This window comes from Dasypus novemcinctus, chromosome 1, assembly GCF_030445035.2.
Source record: "Dasypus novemcinctus isolate mDasNov1 chromosome 1, mDasNov1.1.hap2, whole genome shotgun sequence".
Taxonomy (NCBI): Eukaryota; Metazoa; Chordata; class Mammalia; order Cingulata; family Dasypodidae; genus Dasypus; species Dasypus novemcinctus.
This window is the reverse complement of record NC_080673.1, coordinates 206,744,342-206,763,089: the sequence shown is the minus strand read 5'-3', so window position 1 is coordinate 206,763,089 and position 18,748 is coordinate 206,744,342. Positions and strand designations below refer to the sequence as shown.

The 18,748-nt window shown below is 60.7% G+C and overlaps 1 protein-coding gene and 1 long non-coding RNA gene across 4 annotated transcripts; one reads left to right on the top strand and one right to left on the bottom strand.

The window, feature by feature from the left end:
* Positions 1-111: 111 nt before the first annotated feature.
* LOC101425873 (TNFAIP3-interacting protein 2) lies at positions 112-16,656 on the bottom strand. 2 transcript variants are annotated; one of them, XM_071217544.1, is made up of 7 exons: positions 16,330-16,649; positions 7,685-7,987; positions 6,849-6,932; positions 5,749-6,015; positions 5,486-5,605; positions 3,638-4,774; positions 112-434 (listed from the first exon to the last, which is right to left on the bottom strand). In XM_071217544.1, the coding sequence occupies exons 1-6, from the start codon at positions 16,603-16,605 to the stop codon at positions 4,541-4,543; spliced, it is 1,284 nt and encodes a 427-aa protein (XP_071073645.1). In that variant the 5' UTR covers positions 16,606-16,649; the 3' UTR covers positions 112-434; positions 3,638-4,540. The 2 variants fall into 2 exon arrangements, with proteins under 2 accessions (XP_071073645.1, XP_058157417.1); XM_058301434.2 differs by lacking the exon at positions 112-434 and having other exon boundaries at positions 4,576-4,774; positions 5,486-5,591; positions 16,330-16,656.
* Positions 16,657-17,102: 446 nt separating this feature from the next.
* Positions 17,103-18,258, top strand: LOC139439691 (uncharacterized). 2 transcript variants are annotated; one of them, XR_011649699.1, is made up of 2 exons: positions 17,103-17,139; positions 17,501-18,258. It is a non-coding gene; the product is annotated as an uncharacterized lncRNA (long non-coding RNA). The 2 variants fall into 2 exon arrangements; XR_011649700.1 differs by lacking the exon at positions 17,103-17,139 and adding an exon at positions 17,150-17,292.
* Positions 18,259-18,748: the final 490 nt, after the last annotated feature.

The window sequence follows — 18,748 nt, the reverse complement described above, 5'->3', positions numbered from 1 at the left end:
CAGGCGCCTGAGGGGAGCCCAGCCCCACCCCCCACAGGAGCCCAGGCCTGGGGGCTGAGGAGGGGTGTTTACTCTCCCCTCTACACAGCAGTAAGACAGCTGAAGAAGAAACACTGAGTGGAAGTTTTATTTTATCAATCTCTGCATATATACTCCTGCCATAAAAAGTAAAAAAAAAGATTGTTGCTAGAAAGGAAAAGAACAAAGAATTAATACTTTGGCATTAATACATATTTAAAAAAGAAAAGAAAAAACTCCACAGTTCATACTGTGATGGTTTCACATTTTAAATGCAGACGTTCCAAGTCGTCACGTAGAACAGGACAGAACTAAGGGACTCGAGCCGTTCCTCACCCTCCAGTCGAGGCGCGGGCCTGTTCTGGGCCCGCTGTTGAAATGCAGGAACGAGGGGTGCTTCTGGGGTTGGACACAAACTGCAAGAGAAGGTCAAGCCATCACGAGCAGGTAAGAACTGAACTCTCCAACAAACGTGACTGGCCGAGCCTGGATGTTGGAGCCAGCCGCGTGGCCGCAAGCCCTCCAGGCGGTTTTCAACGCGCCACGCAGAGCTTTCACAGGTGTTACTAAAACTGGGTAGTGGCCTTATGTGTACAGCCCCTCGACTTGGGACGAGGACACCACGTCCATTCGGTAAGGAAAGAGCCGTCCCTTCACGTGGGGTGGGACAGCTGGAAGGCCACGTGCGCAGCGTGAAAGCAGACCCCCACCGCGCCATGTGCAAGAGGAGCTCAAATTGGGTCAAAGGCCCCAGTCTAAGAGCTAAAACAAGAAAACTCTTAGAAAATGTACGGGGAGCTTCATGAGCTTGGATTTGGCCATGGTTCTTGACTCTACAAGCACAGGCAACAAAAGAAAATAAGATAAACTGGTAATTTGTCAAAATTTAAAAGTTTAGTGCCCAATACTACTAAGAGTGAAAGACAACCAACCCACAGAATAGGAGAACATATCTGCACATCATTTATGTGATTAATAGCCAGAATATACAAAGTACTACTACAACTCAACAAGAAAATAACTCAGTTAAAAAATGGGTAGAAGGATTTGAATAGACATTTCTCCAAAGATGTACACCTGGCCAAGGAGCACATGAAAAGATGCTCACCATCACTAGCCATTAGGGAACGCCCATCAAAACCACTTCACACCTATTATTAGGATGGCTGTAACAGTAAAAAAGAAACACTGAAAATAAGAACTGGCAACAGCATGGAGTAAGTAGAATCCTTGTGCGTGGCTGATGGTAATGGGAAATGGTGTGTGGCACATGGTTGAGTGGTTCCTCAGAGGGAAAATCAGCATATGATCCAGCAACCCCAGTCTAGGTATATACGCAGAAAGGTTTTAAAACAGGCACTGGAGCAGATACTCCTACATCAGTAGCCACCACAGGCAGAGGAATGGGTGAGCAAAGCGTGCTCTCCGCACCGGGGGAGTGGCACCCTGATGCACGCTGCACCAGACGGCCCTGAGGCTGTCCACACAAGGACAGATACTGTAACCTACTTACATGAAACAGACACAGCCTGCAAATTAAAGTGTTAGCGATTGCCAGGTACTTGGTGGAAGGGAGGATGGGCAGTTACGGTTAATAACAGCAAGGGCTCCTGTAGCGGCTCTCAAGCTCCTACATGAGTGATGAAGGGGTGACTGCACAAGTGTGAATGTAAATAATGGTGGCAATGGCAAATCAAAGACTTTACTGCAATTTTCTTTTAAAGGGAGGAAATACTAAACAGTGGCACCCAGGAGGGGTTAACTCTATGGAAACTGCCCTCCAGCCAGGCACAGTTTAAAAACCAGGTGAGGGGAAACGGACTTAGGGCGTCCGTCTACCATATATGGGAGGTCCGCGGTTCAAACCCCGGGCCTCCTTGACCTGTGTGGAGCTGGCCATGCGCAGTGCTGATGTGCGCAAGGAGTGCCCTGCCACGCAAGGGTGTCCCCCGCGTGGGGGAGCCCCACGCGCAAGGAGTGCGCCCGTGAGGAAAGCCGCCCAGCGTGAAAAGAAAGAGCAGCCTGCCCAGGAATGGCGCCGCCCACACTTCCCGTGCCGCTGACGACAACAGAAGCAGACAAAGAAACAAGACGCAGCAAATAGACACCAAGAACAGACAACCAGGGGAGGGGGGGAAATTAAATAAATAATCTTTAAAAAAATAAAAAATAAAAACCAGATGAATTTTTTAAGAGGTGTTTTCAGCACTGGAAAGAGGTGACTTCAGCTGCGGCGCAGGCGGCAGAGCTGAGCGCAGGCAGGCAGCTGCTGGGGGCCGGGGGCCGGGGCCACGGGCCGCACGGGGCTGCACGAGGCCCTCGGAGCCCTGCAGAAAGGCCTTTATCTTCATTAAAATTTTTATTCAAAGCATCTCTTAAAATCACAGCATGTTTGTTCGTATGCTGTTAATTCTGCCGTGACTCGAAACCACGTTTTTTAAAACAGCATCTTAGATGCCAAGTTATCTGGTCCAAGCTATACAGCTTGTATCAAAAAAACAACATTTTAAATGTCTCTATAGTAAAGAGTTGTAATAATTTCTTAAACTGTTCCAATTATAGAAATGGAATATGTTTGGAAATATGACCCGTGATTGGAAAAGCTGACTGGAGAAACAAAAACCCTTCCTTCTGAAGGCCTTAAACGCCACTGTCTGCACCGGCAAGCACTCACACTTTTTAAACTCTCACTGCCCTTCCTTTTTCAGGTATTTTTAGTTTTGAGGAAGCCCAGTTAGTTGTTTATGAAGTGTGTTTTTTGTTGTGGTTCTGTTTGAAGAATCATGGGGTACCCCCAAGGCCACAAGCCTTTGTTCTTCCAGTTTTACAGTTGTGTGTGTGTGTGCGCGGGTGTGTGGCCCACTTCAGGTGAGTGTTTACACGTGCTGAGAGGGGCGGGCTAGACTCCGTCTGACCGCACTGGTGTCGCGTCGCCCTGGCGCCGGAGCCCGTGACGAGCTCGGTGCCTGGGCTAGCACCGCTGGGCTGCGTGAGTGGGGGTCCCTTCGGGCGCTCCCCAGTTCTGGTCAGTCTGGCCTGAGCCGGTCCAGTGCTGGTGGTTACTGTGGTGCCACCGTCAGTCCTGACATCGAGGACGGTCAGTCCTCCACTTCCACTGTATCAGGATTTTCTTGGCTACTCTAGAGCCTTTCAAGTTCCATATAAACTTTAAAGTCAGCGTGTCGCGTTCACAAGCCCGGGATTTTGACTGAGATTACACCCAATCTGTAGATGGCTGGGGAGATCTGACCACTCTCCTGAGTCCTAGCCTGTGAACAGCATTTCTGCGTTTACGCGTGTCCTTCAGTTTCTCCCCGCAATATTTGGAGTTTTTATTATAGAGTTTTTTGCATAGTTTCTGGTAAATTTCTTTTTCTAAGCATTCTGTTTTTCACACCACTCTAAACAGAACTGCTAAAATGTCCTTTTTCAATGAATTCCTACAATTAGAAATACAATGTCTTTTCATGCCTTGACTTTGTATCCTCAGATTCCAAGTAGCCTATTAACTTGTAAGTTCTAATCTTTAAAAAAAGCTTCCTTAGGATTTTCGGCATAAAACCGCCCCCTTCCCAGCTGGCACGACTCCTGCCCCCGCAGGGCCCTGCCAAGGCCTTACCGTGAGCGCCGCTGGCTCTGGTCAGACACGTGTTGTGCGGCGCCGGCCGTGGCGCGCACATCCAGCCCGTTCGCCGTCCTGTAACGAAGACCCGCCGACCCGCCGCGTCCTTCCCGGCACTGGAGCTCATCGGCCGCCGTTTCAGGTTCCAGGCTACGCGCGTGAGATGGCCACCTGGCCCGTCCTTCCTTCCTTGTTGCCCTTTTTCTCAGGTTTTGGCATCGGAATGAGACGGCTACACACACACCTGCCATCCACTCTTGGCTCCCCACCGTGGCCACTGCGAGCACCCGACTTGTCCCCAAATGGGGGCACTGCTGCTGGGTGGGCAACACGCTCCAGGGTGGAGCCCGGGCGGCCCGTGCAGGAGGGGCTGGGGGACACAGGGTCACCCCTGGCTGCTGGCGGGCAGGTGGCACGTGCCACCCAGAGCCAGGGGCTGCCTGGCCTGCCATCCTCACTCCACCCTGGCTGTGCCTAGAGCGGGCAGCAGCCACCCTGCCCCAACCCTGAGGCCTGCCTGCCCTGCTGCGGACGCACTGAGCCGGTGTGCTCCGAGGACCAGCCCTCCGGGATGCCCGAGCAGCCTGGAGTGCAGCCCCGGGGTCAGACGTCGCCCTGACCCCTTCCCTCGCACGGGAGAGAAACCTGCGTGAGGAATCCCGAGGCCTCTCCGGCCCGGGCTGGCGGGAGCACAGACACCGGCCCCAAGCATCTCCGAGGAGTCCGCTTTATTATGCAAACAAAGGGCTGCGCAGAGGTCCCGGTATAGGCGGGCGCGGGGCCCAGCGGCCTTGCTGGCACGGTCGGCGCTGCCACCTCGGGTCCGATGGAGGACGCCGCCCGCTCCAGGGACCCGGGTCGTGGCGCCCGTCCACAGGGCGCTCAGCACCGAGCAGGCGCTCACTGGCAGCACTCGGCCACGTGCCCCAGCAGCTCCTCGCCCTGCTCGTCGCCAAAGCACCGCATGCAGTGCGGACACTGGAGGTCCCCGGGGCGCCCGCCCTCCGCGGGGGGCTCCAGGCCCTGGGACGCCGGCCTCCAGGCAGGCGCTGCGGACTCCGAGGCTTCAGGCTCCACATGCGTGGGGCTTCCATCCCCTGGGTGCGTCCCACGGAGGCCTGGCTCCCCAGAGTCCTGGAAAAGAGGCCCAGGTCAGCCGCGCCCTGCAGAGACCCCTGCCCGCATCCCCTTCTTCCTGTGCCCGGAACCCGTGGTGGAGGACCGATGAACAGGATGGACTGACGTCCTCGCGTCACGTGGGACCCCTGCCTGCAGCGCGTTTCCGGGAGACAGGCTCATGCGCCACTGCGGGGGAGGGGGGACCTGGCACACCCCCCCCACCCCACGGCATGAGGGCACAAAGGTGGGCCTGGGCCCTTGGCATGGCCTGCCCTTGGGGGGCCCTCAGCCCCCAGGCTCCCCAAGGCCGGCGGCCGGCCTCCTGCCTGATGCGCCCGGCCGCGCCCGCCGTCTGGAGGAGCGGGGGACCCCGGGTTTCTGCGAAGCACTCGAGGCCACCGGGCAGAGGGCTGGCCGCGTGGCGCCGACACGGGGACGCTCCCGGCTGTGCTGACCGGCCTGGCCGCCCTCCAGGCACATGCAGGGCTCAGCCCGGAAGGACCAGCCACCACAGCACGGCCGAGGACAGCCCCCAGCACAGCCCCCCTGCCAACACGCCCGCGCCCCACAGGACACCGCTGACCAGGAGGCCCCCCCAGCCCCCAGCCCTCGCGCCACCCTCACCTGGTAGCAGAACGGCGCCTTGGCAGGCTCAGAAAGGCCCGGAACCCCTCAGGAGAGCAAACACCCAAAAAGCTAGGAGAGGGCCCGTGCGCAGGTGCCCACCTGTCCCCTGGCCGCCCACTGCTGCAGGGAGGCCACTTCCTCCTGGAGCTCCTGGATCCTGCTCTGTGCCCGCTCCCGGTCGGCCCGCTCCGACGAGAAGTCGTCCCTGTAGACGAGGACCTGGGGAGGCCAGGCACGTCGGCCCCGCGGCCCGGCACGGCGCCCAGCACGGCACCCAGCACGGCACCCAGTATGGTCCCCACCTGGCACGGCGCCCGGCACGGCGGCCCGCCGCCCACCCGGGCCCCCAGCGCTGCACCCACCTGCTGCTCCAGCATCTGCACGCGCTCCAGCGCCGCGTCCCGGGCCCTCCGCACGGCCGCCAGCTCCCGCCTCGCTTCGGCACAGTCGTTCATTTTCTCTTCCAGCTGTCGGTTGAGCCGCGCGATCTCCTTCCTGAGGAGCTCGGGAGGGGAGGCCCCGTCGGGCCCGGGGAGCCCCTGCAGCCCCCCGAGCTGTGCGTGCAGCCCCCGCACGTACTCGTCCCTGCTGGCGTCGTAGCGCTGCCACTTGGCATTGAGGTCCTCCACCTGGGGGCGACACGCAGGGCTCGGCGCAGCCCGGGGCTCCACCGCGGCAGAGCCGAGGCCCCGGGCGCACGACGCGGGGGCCTCTGCCCAGCGGGCGGCGGGAGGCGGCGGCCCCCATGGACGGGCCCAGGCGGCTCATCAGAGCATGACAAGCCTCAGCGCGGGGGAGAGGGGGAGGCTGGACTCAAAACTGAGCAGGTGCTGAGGACGACAGTGGCGGGTCCTCGGAGTTACAGACAGAATTACCCCGGCCCGGCAATTCACCCTAGGGACGCGCCCCGCAGCGGCCTCCAGCCGAGGGAGGGTCAACCCAACGTGGTGCCGACGCGCCAAGGCGCATCGCTCAGCCCTGGAGAGGAACAAAGCCCTGACACCGGGTGTCGCGATGGACCCCGAAGACGGCACAGGGAGCGAAATAAGGCAGACACGACAGACAAACGGCGCCGTCCCGCCGGCAGGAAACCGCCAGGGCACGCCAACTACCCGGGGGCAGATTCAAACGCGGGTCATGGGGGCCGGCCGAGGGCAGCTGAACGGGGGCAGCGTTTCCGGCGGGTCGCTGCAAAAGGTCTGGGAATCGACAGTGGTGCGGACCCCGACGACGCTGACGGGCAAACCTCGGGCCCACGCGTTCCCGCCCCCGCCGCGCTCACACGGCTCTGCTTTCCGCGACCCCGACGCTCCCTCCAGTGGCACGAGAACTGCTTCCGGGGGGTGGAGGGGGCAGCCCGCCCCCCAAGTCCTGGCAGCCACGAGGCCGAGCTCTGGGTCTGGGCAGCAGGCGGGGGCCGCCCGGGAAGCAGCCGCCCGAGCGCAGCCGCGGAGGCACTCACGTGCACGACCTTCTCCCTCAGCAGGCGGTTCTCCTCCTCTAGCTTCTGGACGGCGGCCCGCGCCGCGGCGGCCCCAGCCGCGCCCTGCGGGGACACAAGGACAGCGAGTCTCGCGTCACCGCAGGCACAGCGAGCGCGGCCCGGGCCGCAGGGTCTTCAGCACGTCCCAGGCAGCGGGCGGAGGTGCCCGGCAGGCGGGCGCGCCGAGCCCCCACCATCCTCTCCCGCTGCCCCTACCCCGGCAGCCCCAGCCCCCGCTGGCCTCCTCCCTGGTGGGGACCCGGGGCCCACTGAACACGAGGCCCCATCGGGCCACCCACCCGGCCCGTTCCACACGAGACCAGAAGCCGGGCCAGCGCCCAAGCTCGGGCCGCGCGGGCGGCACAAGCCCCGGGCTCGGGCCTGGCCTCCCTCCTGCGGCAGCGCTGCCTCAGCTCCCTCGGCTGCACCTGCGGGCAGCCGCGCCCCCAGCTGCTCCTGCCTCACTTGGAGCTGCCGGCGCCCATCTCTCCCATCACACTGGATCTTTCTAGAAGAAACCCAGGCTCTGCCGCACAGCTCCCTCCCTCCCCCCCACCCCTCCTACCCCCCAGCTAGAGCAGGGCTAGGATCTGGGAGTGGCCTCCCCACCTCCCCACCTGGCCCACCTGCCCACCTGCCCACCTCCCTCACCTCCCCACCTCCCCACCTCCCCACCTGCCCACCTCCCTCACCTCCCCACCTCCCCACCTCCCCACCTCCCTCACCTCCCCACCTCCCCACCTGCCCACCTCCTCACCTCCCCACCTCCCCACCTCCCTCACCTCCCCACCTCCCCACCTCCCCACCTGGCCCACCTCGCCCGGCCCCTCCTCAGGCCCCGCCGGCGCCCGCCGCTCCTCCAGACAGCGCGCCAGGTGCTGGCACATGCGGGCCGTGGCGGCCAGCGCCCTGCGCAGCTGGTGCGCCTCGTCAGCCAGCGAGCGGCACAGCACGTGGCCGGCCGCCCGGGCGCGCTCCTTCTCGGCCAGGCTCCGCCGCAGGGCCGCCACCTCCAGGGCGGCCGCCTCGGGGGTCTGCGCCTCGGGCCGCGGCTGGCTCAGCAGCTCCTGCAGCTCCCGCTCGCTCTGCTCCAGGCGCGCGTTAAGTCGCCCGATCTCCTAAGCAGAAGGCAGAACACCCAGTCAGAGGCAGCACAGGGCCCGGGGCCAAAGCCGCGCCAGGGGGCGCCCGCGTCGGACGCACCCACCGTGGAGGCCGGACGTGGACTCCAGCCTTACGATGTTCCCTCCCAAACGCCACCGAAAACTTCACTGTCATGAACAAGATCACAATTCCAGGTTTAAGTGTGGCAATTCCAACACTTGTGGGAAAAAAGGGGTGGAAATCCCACCCCAGTTATTTTTTTAACTTTTTAACTTTATTTTTGACAGTTTTAGATTACAGAAAATTATAGATCAAAAACATCAGGGATTCCCGTATAGGCCCCCTCCCCCCATTTTCCCTTCTTTTTTTTTTTTTTTTTAAGATTTATTTATTTATTTAATTTCCCCCCCCTCCCCTGGTTGTCTGTTCTTGGTGTCTATTTGTTGTGTCTTGTTTCTTTGTCTGCTTTTGTTTCTTTGTCCGCTTCTGTTGTTCTCAGCGGCACAGGAAGTGTGGGCGGCGCCATTCCTGGGCAGGCTGCACTTTCTTTTCACGCTGGGCGGCTTTCCTCACGGGCGCACTCCTTGCGCGTGGGGCTCCCCCACGCGGGGGACACCCTTGCGTGGCACGGCACTCCTTGCGCGCATCAGCACTGCGCATGGCCAGCTCCACACGGGTAGAGGAGGCCCGGGGTTTGAACCGCGGACCTCCCATATGGTAGACGGACGCCCTAACCACTGGGCCAAAGTCCGTTTCCCTCTCCCTTCTTGATAACATCTTTTGTTCGTGTGGTCAGTTTGTTAGAAGCGATGAGCACACACCCAAGCACTGCCACCAACCGAGATCTGTATTTCCACTATGACCGACACTTACCGCCGCCCAATCACTTCTACAAAAAGAGGGAAAACTCCTTAAACAACTGAGGTGTTTCACCCTGGCCCTGGATGTGCAATCCACCGCGGTCAGAGGCCTGGGCAGGGCCCCTGCCCCGGGGGGGGGGGGGGGTCCGAAGGGGGGAAAGAGGGGGCGCCGCACACTCGACCTGAGGAGGTGCGGCCGGCAGGAACCCAGAACCTTCTGGTCAGGGCTAGGCCGGGCCGCCGACGGAGCCGTGACTTTTTAAAGCATAAAAACACGTGCCTGGTGAGCAAAAATCCAAATATTCAGAAAGGGAGAAACGGAAATAAGCTCCCACATCGCTTCCCAGGGGCAGCGGCCTCCGCCCTCAGTCCAGGGACTGTGCCCTCCCGGGCTCGACCGAGGCCCGCGCGCCGCCCCGCGCCGCCCCCCCGCCTCTCCGGGCTTCTGCTCCCGCCTCGGCGGCCGGGAGGGCGCCTCCTTCCTCTGCCTCTCCTGTTCACGGAAGGCCCAGCAGGAGGGCGCAGCGCGGGCTGCGGCGCCTCCACAAAGGCCCATCACGAGCCAAGCATCGGGCCCCGCCACGGTCCCTCGGAATCCAAGCGGGAGAGGGCCCCGCACCCACAGGATGCTGAGCTCAAAACCAATTTCTTTTTGGGATCCACCAAATTCACGCCGTCACCTGTGGCTTGCGTCTCCTCCACAGTGAACGCGACTCCGCAGAGGAGAGACCTGCCTCGCTCTCTCTCACCCTGCCCTGCTGTTTTTGCTGTCTCTGTTTCTCTTTTTTTGTCCTCAGATCCTGGGGCCTCTGATGTCGAGAGAGGTTCCCTGTCAGCTGCGCCACTTCAGTTCCTGATCTCTGCTGTGCTTCACCTTGACTCTCCCCTTCGTCTCTTATTGCATCTTTCTGCGTGACTCTCTTGCACAGGAACTGGCTCACCGCGCGGGCTCTGGCTCTCCACGCGGGCTCTGGCCCTCCGTGCGCACGCACGCGGGCACACTTTCTCTTCTTTTTCACCAGGAGGCCCCAGGCATCGACCCTGGGTCCTCCTACGTGGCAGGCGGAGGCCCCACACCTGAGCCACGTCCGCCTGCCCGCTCTGAGCCGTGGCCTCGCGCTCCACCCTCAGCTGCAGGTTCCCCAACACGCCTCCTGCCGACAGGCACTGCAGCTGCCCCCAGGCTCCCGTCACAAAAACGCGCACTCTCCACCTGTGGGCACGCTGCCAGGGGCCCCAGAGCCTCGATTCCTGGAAGGGGCAGGCCCGGGGCTGTGTTTGAGGCTGGAGCTAAGAAATGCCGGGAGCTCAGGGACAGGAGCGGACACCAGCCGCCCCGCCACCCCGGCCCACCCCACCGCACCTCTCACGCTGCGCGGCCGCGGAAGGAGACGCAGCCGTCGGCTCCAGGAGAGGGGGGAGGCCCCCAGGAGCCTGGGGCTCCCTCGCGCAGGCGTCTTGCATTCATATTTGTATTCGAGGAGTTGTGGGCTTACAGCACCGTCAGGCATAAAACACAGGATCCCCGTGTGCCGTCAGCATTAACACTCTGCACCGGCGCAGCTTGTCACACCAACAAGCGCAGGATTAACACCCTGTCCCGGCGCAGCTTGTCACACTGACGAGCGCACGATTAACACCCCGCACCGGCGCAGCTTGTCACACTGACGAGCGCACGATTAACACCCTGCACTGGTACAGCTTGTCACACTGACGAGCGCACGATTAACACCCTGCACCGGCACAGGTTGTCACACTGACGAGCGCACGATTAACACCCTGCACCGGCGCAGCTTGTCACACTGACGAGCGCACGATTAACACCCCGCACCGGCGCAGCTTGTCACACTGACGAGCGCACGATTAACACCCTGCACCGGTACAGGTTGTCACACTGACGAGCGCACGATTAACACCCTGCACCGGGGCAGCTTGTCACACTGACGAGCGCCCGCTTTATAAATGGACCGTTAAGGATGGGCCCTGCTCTAGCTTAGGGTTCCCTGTTCATGCTGGGCAGGCCGTACGTATATTTTGTTTGAATAATATTCCAAGTTATGGGATTGCTACCTGGGAGACTGATCCAAGCTGGAGAGCGATTTTGAAATCAGGAGCAACGAGTGACCCCGCCATCCACGGCAGTCGACCGAGGGCTGGGGCTCGCTCCTTGGCACTGTGCCAGCGGGAGAGCTCCTCGGGCTTCCTGTCACTTTGGCATCTGTGTCTTGGCAGCACGCCAGTGCCACCAGCCTCCCCTCAGGTTGCTGAGGCTACACCTGGGGCGCCAGAGACGAGATGCCCCGGGAGGGCTGGCCGGGCCTTGCTAGTCCCTCCTCCCACCCTCCTCGGCTTCGCTCTAGAGCAGATGAAAGAGGACAGCAGAAGCCCCATCGTGAGGACCGTGCGGCATCAGCCTCAAGAGGGGCTGGTGTGGGCCAGCACCCACACGGGGCCAGGGGCGAGAGCCGGGCCAGGGGAGAGCAGCCCCTGGCCCCAGCGGTGGCATACGGGAAGCTCCTGGGGCATCCCAGCCCGTCCCACGGGCAGGAAGTGAGCAGCGGTCCCAGAACCCTGGGAGACGGCTGGAGGGTCAGAGCACCGGGAGCACACGGACCCCAGTACAAGGCCGCCGGGGGCCACTTGGCTGCCGCCCTGGCCCGGCCCTCCCAGCCCAGTCGCACGGCCTGGGGGCGGCCAGCGCAGGTCCCGGCACAAAGCGCAGCACGGCCCTTAAGAGCAAGGTCGTGTGGGGGCTGTCTCTCCCCACCCACCCGGGGCTGCCCAGCCGGCCACGAGTCCCCGCTTCCCTGGCCTAACGTGGCCACAGCGGGCGAGTGGCGGGGCTGCAGGGAAGCACCGCGAGGGCAAGCGGCCCACGCCGCGCGGGAGTGCACGTTGAGGCGGACACCGGAGTTTCCTGGGTCCGGGGACTGTAGCTGTTTGACGTGGTTATAAATTCCAAAAACAGATACTGGATTCTGTTTGTGATCTGGTCTGTATCTGGGACTTTGACTGAGCCACGTCATTAGGGTGTTGAGTCCCTGCCCCTTGGTGGGTGGGGACTCACAGATACAAGGCATGGCAGAGGACAGAGTGGAGGGTTTTTAATGTTGGAGTTTGATGGTGGAGCCTTAAGCTGGTGCCCCAAGAAGCTCACAGAGGAAAGAGAAGCCAGCCCTGGGAAGGAACCCTGAATCCAGAGAGAAGCAAGACTCTGGGAGGGAGGAACCCAGGAAGCCTGAGCCCTCGCAGCCGTCGGCAGCCGTCTTGCTCCAACACGTGGAAATAGACTTTGGTGAGGAAAGTAACGTATGCTTTATGGCCTGGTATCTGTAAGCTCCTCCCCCAAAGAAATGCCCTTTATAAAGACCAACCATTTCTGGTATTTTGCGTCAGCGCCCCTCTGGCTGACTAATACAGGGACCCCGTGCACTTGGGGGAATTCTGAGCACCGCGTGCACGGCCAGCGCAAGACAAGCAGAAGAGGCCTGAGGAGACCGTCAGCGGCCGCCGCAGGGGACAGCCACACGCTGCCAGGGCGGCCACGTGCTGAGGACAGCGGTGGCGGGAGCCAGCTGGCCAGCACCAGCAGAGGCCAAGTTTCCCTGCGCTCCTGGCCTTAAAGGAAATCTGTGCCAAAACTAGCTGAACACAAGCCAAAGGAGCTGAGAGTTCAGTGACCCGGACGACAAGAAACAGACTTTGCAAAAATAGCTTGGGAAAAAGTCACTAAACAAATTGACTGATACCGCCTACAATTTAAAAAAAAAAAAAAAAAAAAAGGCATACCCTGGGGAAGTGGAGAATGTGATTAAACACACTGAAATATTTAAATGTCCAGATTTCAGCAAAAAATCACAAGGCACACAGAGAAACAGGAAAGGATGACCCACTCGAAGGCACAAACTAAAGCCACAGAAACGTCCTGAGGAAGCCCAGATCTGCAGTAAGTAATCAAAGACAAGTCAACTACGTACTAGAAGTTCTAGCCAGAGCAATTTGGGATGAAAACAAAAAAAGGCATCCAAATTGGAAAAGAAGTAAAACTTATTAGAGCTAATAAACAAATCTAGCAAAGTTGTAGAGTTCAAGATCAACACCTAAAATCAGCTGTTTCCACACCCCAGCAATGAACAGCTGTTAGGAACACAATTCCATTTATAAAAGCATCTCGAAGATAAAATCTCTAAAGATAAATTTAGCCCAGGAAGTGAAAGACATATATGCTGAAGACTACACAACATTGCCGATAGAAATTAAAGAAGACCTAAATAAATGGCAGGACAGTCCAGGTCCGTGGATGAGGAGACAATGTTGTTAAGGTCAATACCACCCAAAGAAAACCACAAAACTCAACCCAGCGAGCGGATGTGGCTCAAATGGTTAAGTAATCGCGCATATAAAGACTTTTCCTTTGAAACTGAACAAAAATATGTTAATGTTACAAGATATTAATAGCAGGCAAAAATATAACCAAAGCAATACTGCATAGTAATATATTAATAATCTTCTATTAAGGATAAAAAAAGGAAATATACTAAGTGAAAGACACTAAACAAATAGGTACTACATATGATTTGACTGAGTCTACAAACTATAAATACAAATTAGAATCAGAAGAGCTAACTGTTTAGCAGCGAAAGAATAAGGGATTGAGAAATAGATTATTAAGGGTTAGAATTTTTTTGTGTTTTTTTTAATTATTATTGGAATAGTGAAAATACTATAATATTGATTGAAGACATGAAAACAGAACTCTGTAATTATACCAAATACCACTGACTGTACACTCTGGATGGACTGTATGTTTTATGACTCTGTATCAATAAGATCAATTAAAACAAAAAGAAATGGCCAATAAACACATGAAAAAATGTTCAATACCATTAGTCATTAAGGAAAGGCAAATCAAACCACCATGAGTTACGACTTCATACTCACTATGATGGCTATTTAAAAGAATATAAACAGGGCGGCAGACCTGGCCCAGTGGTTAGAGCGTCCGCCTACCACATGGGAGGTCCGCGGTTCAAACCCCAGGCCTCCTTGACCCGTGTGGAGCTGGCCCATGCGCAGTGCTGACGCGTACAAGGAGTGCTGTGCCATGCAGGGGTGTCCCTGCGTAGGGGAGCCCCACACACAAGGAGTGCACCCCGTAAGGAGAGCCGCCCAGGGCGAAAGAAAGTGCAGCCTGCCCAGGAATGGTGCCACACACAGGGAGAGCTGACACAGCAAGATGATGCAACAAAAAGAAACAGATTCCCGTGCCGCTGACCACAACAGAAGCGGACAAAGAAGATGCAGCAAATAGACACAAAGAACAGACAACCAAGGTGGGGGGCAAAGGGGAGAAAAATAAATCTTTAAAAAATAAATATATAAAAGGATGTAAATATGTAAAGGGAAGTGGATATGGCTCAAATGAAATGATAAGGCCTCCGCCTGGGTTCCATCCCTGCGGCCTCCTGGTGAAAAGGAAAAGAGAGTGCACTTGCACGTGAGCCAGTGTCCGTGTGGCGAGCCGAGTGCCCTTGTGAATGCCTGCACAGTGAGCCAGTGCCTGTGCAGTGAGCCAGTGCCTGTGCAAGAGTGAGTGCCCGCATGGTGAGCCGAGCGTCCACGAGTGCCCGCATGGTGAGCCAGTGCCTGCTCAAGTGAGTCACACATCAAGATGACAACACAACAAAAGAGAGATGAAGGGAAGAGTCAAGGTGAAGCATAGCAGAGACCAGGAACTGAGTTGGCACACCTGACAGGGAACCTCTCTCCACATCAGAGGTCCTCAGGATCAAATCCCAGTGAATCCTGGAGAAAGACTAGAAGAGAAGACAAAAAGAGAAACATACATAAGATCACACAGCGAATGGACACAGACAGCAAGAACAGCAGGGCAGGGGTGAGGAAGAGAAAAAAAAAAAAGTAAAATAGAGTGGGTGTAGCATGGTAGTTGAGCAACTGCTTCCCATGTACAAGGGCCAGGGTTCAACCTCTGGTACCTACTAAAATAAATAAATGAATAAAGGTAAAATAAATACTGGTGAAGACGTGCATGTACTAGAACGTTCACACTGCTGGTGGGAATGGAAAATGGTGCAACCACTGTGGAACACTGTAGCAGTTCCTCGGAGTGTCAGGCAGAATTACGGCATAACCCAGCAATTCCACTTCTAGATACATACCCAAAAGAACTGAAAGCAGGGACTCAAAACAGATTTTTGTACACCAGTGTTCATGACAGCATTATTCGAATTTGCTAAAAGGTGGAAGCCACCCAAGTGTCCAAGACAGATGACTGGACGAACAACGAGGCGTAAGGTCTGGGCGCACACAGGCGTAGTAGCCAGGCCTAAAGGGGAATCGGGTGCTGACACCAACAACGTGGACGCACCCCACTGTTCCCTGGGGCGGCTGACTGCGTGGGGACCTCTGCCAAGGGCGCCTCCAGAGCGTGTGCGGGGTGCAAGCCTGCAGCGAGTACGGCGCCGCCCCAACGTACGTTTTCTCTTCATGTTAAGATTGCTCCAGTCGGCGCCACGAAGAAAAGTGGCCGCGGCCACCGCCACGCGTGCGCCCACCCACGGGACAAGCTGGGGCTCCCCAGGCAGCACCCACTAGGGCGGCTCAGAGCAGTCCCAAATTTAATTCCACGACCATCTCGGGCCTCTTGACCCCGTGGCGCAGGCGCAGCCGCGCTCCTCGCGCGCCCCTGGCACCAGCCTGCGCCATCCGCACACCCTCGTGCCAGCTTCCACCCTCTCCCCGTTTTACAGACGGGTAAACCGAGGCTCGCGGGGGAGGCGCCGGCTCCTGCCTCTCCCGGGGTGATGTCTCAGCCTCCTCTCCGCCGGGGCACGGGGCAGCAGGCGGGGCGCACGGCTCCCCCCACGCCCCCGGGGACCCCGGGAAACAGCCAGTGGGCGACGCGAGGACTCACCAGGCCCCGGGCCTCCGGATCTCAACCCGGAGCGGGAGACGCCCCCGTGACACTGCCACGGCAGGGGCGGCCGAAGGGGGCACACACCGCCCCTCGGGGGCCCGGCTGGCCCAGCGCCCGAGGGCCCGCGACCCCGCCTGACTGGCCTCGCCCCCGAGTGTGGCAGCGCGGCCCGCCCGGGAACCCCCGCTGCCCGCGCCGCCCCCGCGGAGCCCCGCCGGGAGTCTCGGGGAGCCCCCGCGCAGCCTCCCTGGGCCCTCCCCCGCCCGGCCGGCCCCGGGGGGCGCCCACGTGCGCGCAGAGCCCACGGGCGGCCCCACGAGCGGCCCCACGAGGGCTGCGGAGCTTCCCCAGGCGAGGGGCGCAGCCCTCACAGCCCCGCACTCGGGGCGCCCCGGCCACACCCCTCCCGGAGCCGGGCCCGGGCCGCGGCAGGGGCGGGGGGCTGGGGCGGGGGAGGGGCCGCGAGGGCCAGGCCGCACCCCCGCACCCCGGGCCCGGCCCCGCACACGCCCGCACGCCCCTGAGGCGCGGAAGCCCCTGCCGGCGCCGCCGCCCTCACCTGGCGCAGCGCCGCCGCGCCGTCGCCGCCCTCCTGCCGCCGCAGCTGCTCCCGGGAGCGCGCCACCTGCTCCAGCAGCGCGTCCACCAGCGACGGCGCCGCCTCCGCCTCGAGCGCCGCCAGGCGGGCCTGCAGGCGGGCCACCAGCGCGTCCCGGGCGGCCAGCTGGGCCTGCAGGCGCCGCAGCCGCTGCCCGGCCTCGTGGTACAGGCCGCAGAGCGCGGCGGCCGCCGAGCGCGGGCCCTCCTCCCGCCCGCCCGGGGCCCCCGACGCCATGGCTGCGGCCCGGGAATTTCCGCCCCGCGCCGCCCGGCGCCGCCCGGCGCCGCCCGCGGGCTTTCCGGAACTTTTCCCGGCGCGCCCCGCCCCGCGGCCCCGCCCCGCGGCCCCCGCCCCGCGGCCCCGCCCCGCGGCCCCGCCCCGCGGCCCCGCCCCGCGGCCCCGCCCCGCGGCCCCGCCCCGCGGCCCCGCCCCGCGGCCCCGCCCCGCGGCCCCGCCCCGCGGCCCCGCCCGCGCCCAGAGGCCCCGCCCCCAGCCCCGCCCGCCCGTGCCAGGCCTCGCCCACGAGCGGCGGTCCCGCCCCCAGCCTCGTCCGTGCCCGGAAGCCCCGCCTCCAGTCAGCTCGCGCGTGCCCGGCCCCGCCCATGAGCGACGGTCCCGCCCCTGCCCCGCCCTTACCCAGTAGCCCCGCCCCCATCCTCGCCGCGCCCAGAAGCCCCGCCCACAGTCAGCTCGCGCGTGCCCGGCCCCGCCCCCGAGCGGTGGCCCCGCCCCCAGGCCGCGGCCCCGCCCCGCCGTGGAGGCTGCTGGGTGAGCAGAGGGTCTCCCGGGCTCCCTGCCGCGGCGGGGGCTCGAGGGGCCGAGGCGCCCGGCGGGTGGAGGGGCGGGAGAGAGACGACGGCGCCTTGGCCCCGAGCGTGGCTGCAGCAGACGTGCGGGAGCGGCGGCGCGGGCGGCCCGGAGGTCCGGGGGCGGCCCTCCCAGCCGGCGCCCGCCCTCCTGAGGGGCCGCGGGGCCGCGGTTGTTCCCTCTCTCAGAGCAGGCGCTTCCCGTCGCGTGTCCCAGACAGCGCAGGGCAGCCTTTCCCGGGCTCCGCGCGCGGGAGGGACGCCGGGGGCGGCCGAACCCCTTCCTGCAGGCCTGGCCCGGTCTCAGAGCTGCTTACCCGCAGGGCACGGGACCTGAGCGTGCGCAGAAAGACCGTCGTCCCCCGGCGACCCCAGAGACCCCGGGACGGACGTCACCTTCCTCGGAACCGCGATGAGGGCGGGGAGGCTGCGGAAGCAGACCAACTGCAAGAGGCCCTTCCAGAAGGAGGACGTGGCCTAAAATCCACTCGCCGTGCGTGGGCAGCTTTGTAGTCACCCGTTCGTGTTACCAGACTTTATCTAGTTCTTGGCTGTGCTGCAGAAAGGAATTTCTAGAGCACGCGGGGCGAGTTAGGCCAGGAATTTATTCAGGCAGGGAGGGACGAGAAATGGGAGAAAATAACAGAGCAGGGGCCCCAGGTAGAGAGGACGGAGCTGAAAAGTGATCAAGAGGGCTGCTTTACAGGCTACAGTTTCCCGTTATAGATTATAAATGCCAGGGTTCATTTGCGGGGCCACATGGCAGAGGAAAATGGCAGAAGGGCGCGCAGAGGGAAGCACCGGTCCGCAGGCGAGAGAGGGCTAAGGCCCTTTGAGCTGATTATCCCATGCTTTTTGCAAAGGGCAGGGGAGGGGTATCAAGCTGTTTACCGCTTTGATTGCTTATTTCTCTCATCCGTCTCCCAGGAGGGCCCGATGATAACGTCCTTGGGAATATCCCGGGCTTCTCCTGGCTTCCAGAGGAAGTCTTTGTTCTGAGGGGCAGAATCTTGGGAAGGGTCTTCCAGCAGCCATCGTGGGGGTTGCTGATGTCCACGAGGACTCCCTGCCAGGGTCCAGCTCCATCTATTAATTCCCTGTCTTACTGGCCAGCTTCATTCGGACAAGGCCAAGTCACCCTGCCACCCCTCCTCCCATTCCCATAGTCTCCCTCAGCGCGCCGCCGCCCTGGAGACAGAGCGACCCGCAGCACCCGTCTCCCTACCCGCTGGCCTGGCAGTACAACTCTCAGAATCCGATGTCATCGTATTGGCCTCTGCATGTGGGCAGCAAGCCCTTGCTGACAACAGCATGCCTGCCCCCGTGTGCGCGCCCCTCCTCACCTACAGCCATGGAGAACGGGTGCCTTTTCCCCTTGATGTCCCCCACAGCCGAGCTGGGGCTGAGCTGGTGAACATCTTGTCCAACCTCAACTAATTGCAAATCAGACAAGGCTATAAGCAAAGCCGGACGCAGCCAGGTGGTTATGGCACAGACGGTGGTGGCGGGCAGACCTGGCTCCGCTGTGGAAGGCTCTGGAATATACGCATGGTAGATGGGTCTTCTCAAAG